Here is a 1854-nt window from a genome sequence, read left to right as displayed (position 1 = left end):
CTAAGCGAGATCCCAATTCGTCGGTCATCCGACGTGACGTCGAGAGTGACCGACTGAAAGGGAACTGCTATAATACCACTACTACGAACACCACTACTAATAGTAGTAGTAGTTATCAATTAGTTTAAATGATAATAATGATGATAATAATAATAATATTATAAAAATATTATAACATTTATTTATTAGTAGTAGTAGTAGTACTTGTAGTATTTTATTTGTAGTAGTAAGTTTATTAATGATATTTACTTTTAATGTGAAAGTACTGTTAGTACTACTACTAACACCTACTTATAGTAGTAGTAATGATCAAATAGTTTATAATATAATAATAATAATAATACTTATTACTAATTAATATTTGTTATTATTGTTACTAATAATAATATAAATATTATTGTAACATTTATTTATTAGTAGTAGTACTAATAGTAGTAGTACTTGTAGTATTTTATTATTATTAAGTAGTATTAGTAGTAGTAAATTTATTAATTATTCTGAATGTATAACTACTATTAGTATTACTAATACTAAGAATAATTGTCATGGTTGTACAATAGATGCAGCATAATATTATTATTATTATTATTAATAATAATAATAATTATTATTATTATTATGTTATTATTCTTATCAACAATTGCCAAATGATGGTGGGAAATGGTCATTTAACATTTCAGAAATGTACATTTTGTGTTAAATGAAATCTATTTTTGCTTGCTTTCTGCTTCTGCTTCCCTCTCACTCTCCATATCTCTGCAGACGGAGATCGCCAAACGGCTGAACGTGATTTGTGCCCAGCTCATTCCATTCCTGTCACAGGAGGTGAGATGAGACCAACACACACTCAGTCCCACAGCTGCACATCATGAGACTCACACATGCCACATTGCGTTCAGACATTCTGTGATTGATAATTCACTCACTTGTGCTCACACACACACACACACACACACACACACACACACATATAATATCGTTTTTTCTGTTTCTCACACGCATGCAATCACACTTTTTTTTTTTTCTCTCTCTCTCTTCCTCTCATACTTCCTCACATTCTCACATAGTCTCTCATTCGGATGCCTCTGGGAAGCCTATTGTTATTCTTGTAAACCCACTTCCACAAAAACGCTTACGGTTTGCCCAAAGCTTTTCCTGACAGAAGAAAAACAACTTCCCCTCCTGTTTTAAGTGTGTGTATTTATTCATACAAAATGCAGCCCTGTGTGTGTGTGTGTGTGTGAGCAACACGCTTCAAAAAATGAAAATCGCGCAGTACACAAAGACACACTAGGGTGGCCATCTGCCTTGTTTTTGTTGCTTGTTTGTTTATCATTGACGGCCATTTTCTGCCCTCCATCCACAGCACCAGCAGCAGGTGGTCCAGGCCATGGAGCGCGCCAAACAGGTGACTATGGGGGAGTTGAAGGCGTCGATAGGGTTACGTTGACTCCCCCCTCTGCCTCCCACAGTGTGTACTTCCATCTTTTCATCCTTTTTATTTAACACTTTCCTCTTGAGTTGTCATTGCTATTTTCTTTTTTGGATTCAGTTTGGTTATATGAAAGCGCTTTTATAACTAGGCTACAGATGTGCAAAATTCCATATTTTTGAAATCGACTAGTCATTTGGATAAAAAATAGTCGACTTGTGTTGAGGATGTGTTATATAATTGGGTTCTCCTGACCACAATTGGGTACATTTTAGGGGGTGTTAACGTCAGACATTTCCGTGTTTGGCTAGACAGAATGGGAAAAAAATGTATGAAATATCAAATTAGACTTATTTTTAGACGTATTTTTAACTGTATAAGCCAGGGGTGTCCAAACTCGGTCCTGGAGGGCCGGTGTCCTG

At 35.3% G+C, this 1854-nt stretch overlaps 1 protein-coding gene across 1 annotated transcript in view; it reads left to right on the top strand.

Annotated features, from left to right (window-relative positions):
* The window catches only part of LOC107676966 (transducin-like enhancer protein 1), a 40298-nt gene that overhangs the window by 20901 nt on the left and 17543 nt on the right, over positions 1-1854 (top strand). Inside the window, exons 5-6 of the mRNA XM_016471730.1 lie at positions 763-825; positions 1367-1408. Coding sequence (XP_016327216.1) covers positions 763-825; positions 1367-1408 — 105 coding nt within the window. The remainder of the gene's footprint in view (positions 1-762; positions 826-1366; positions 1409-1854) is intronic.

The sequence above is a fragment of the Sinocyclocheilus anshuiensis genome, unplaced genomic scaffold (assembly GCF_001515605.1).
Source record: "Sinocyclocheilus anshuiensis isolate Anshui unplaced genomic scaffold, SAMN03320099.WGS_v1.1 scaffold420, whole genome shotgun sequence".
In the NCBI taxonomy this organism is placed as follows: Eukaryota; Metazoa; Chordata; class Actinopteri; order Cypriniformes; family Cyprinidae; genus Sinocyclocheilus; species Sinocyclocheilus anshuiensis.
The sequence above is the reverse complement of the archived record's forward strand: the minus strand, read 5'-3'. Positions and strand labels throughout refer to the sequence as shown.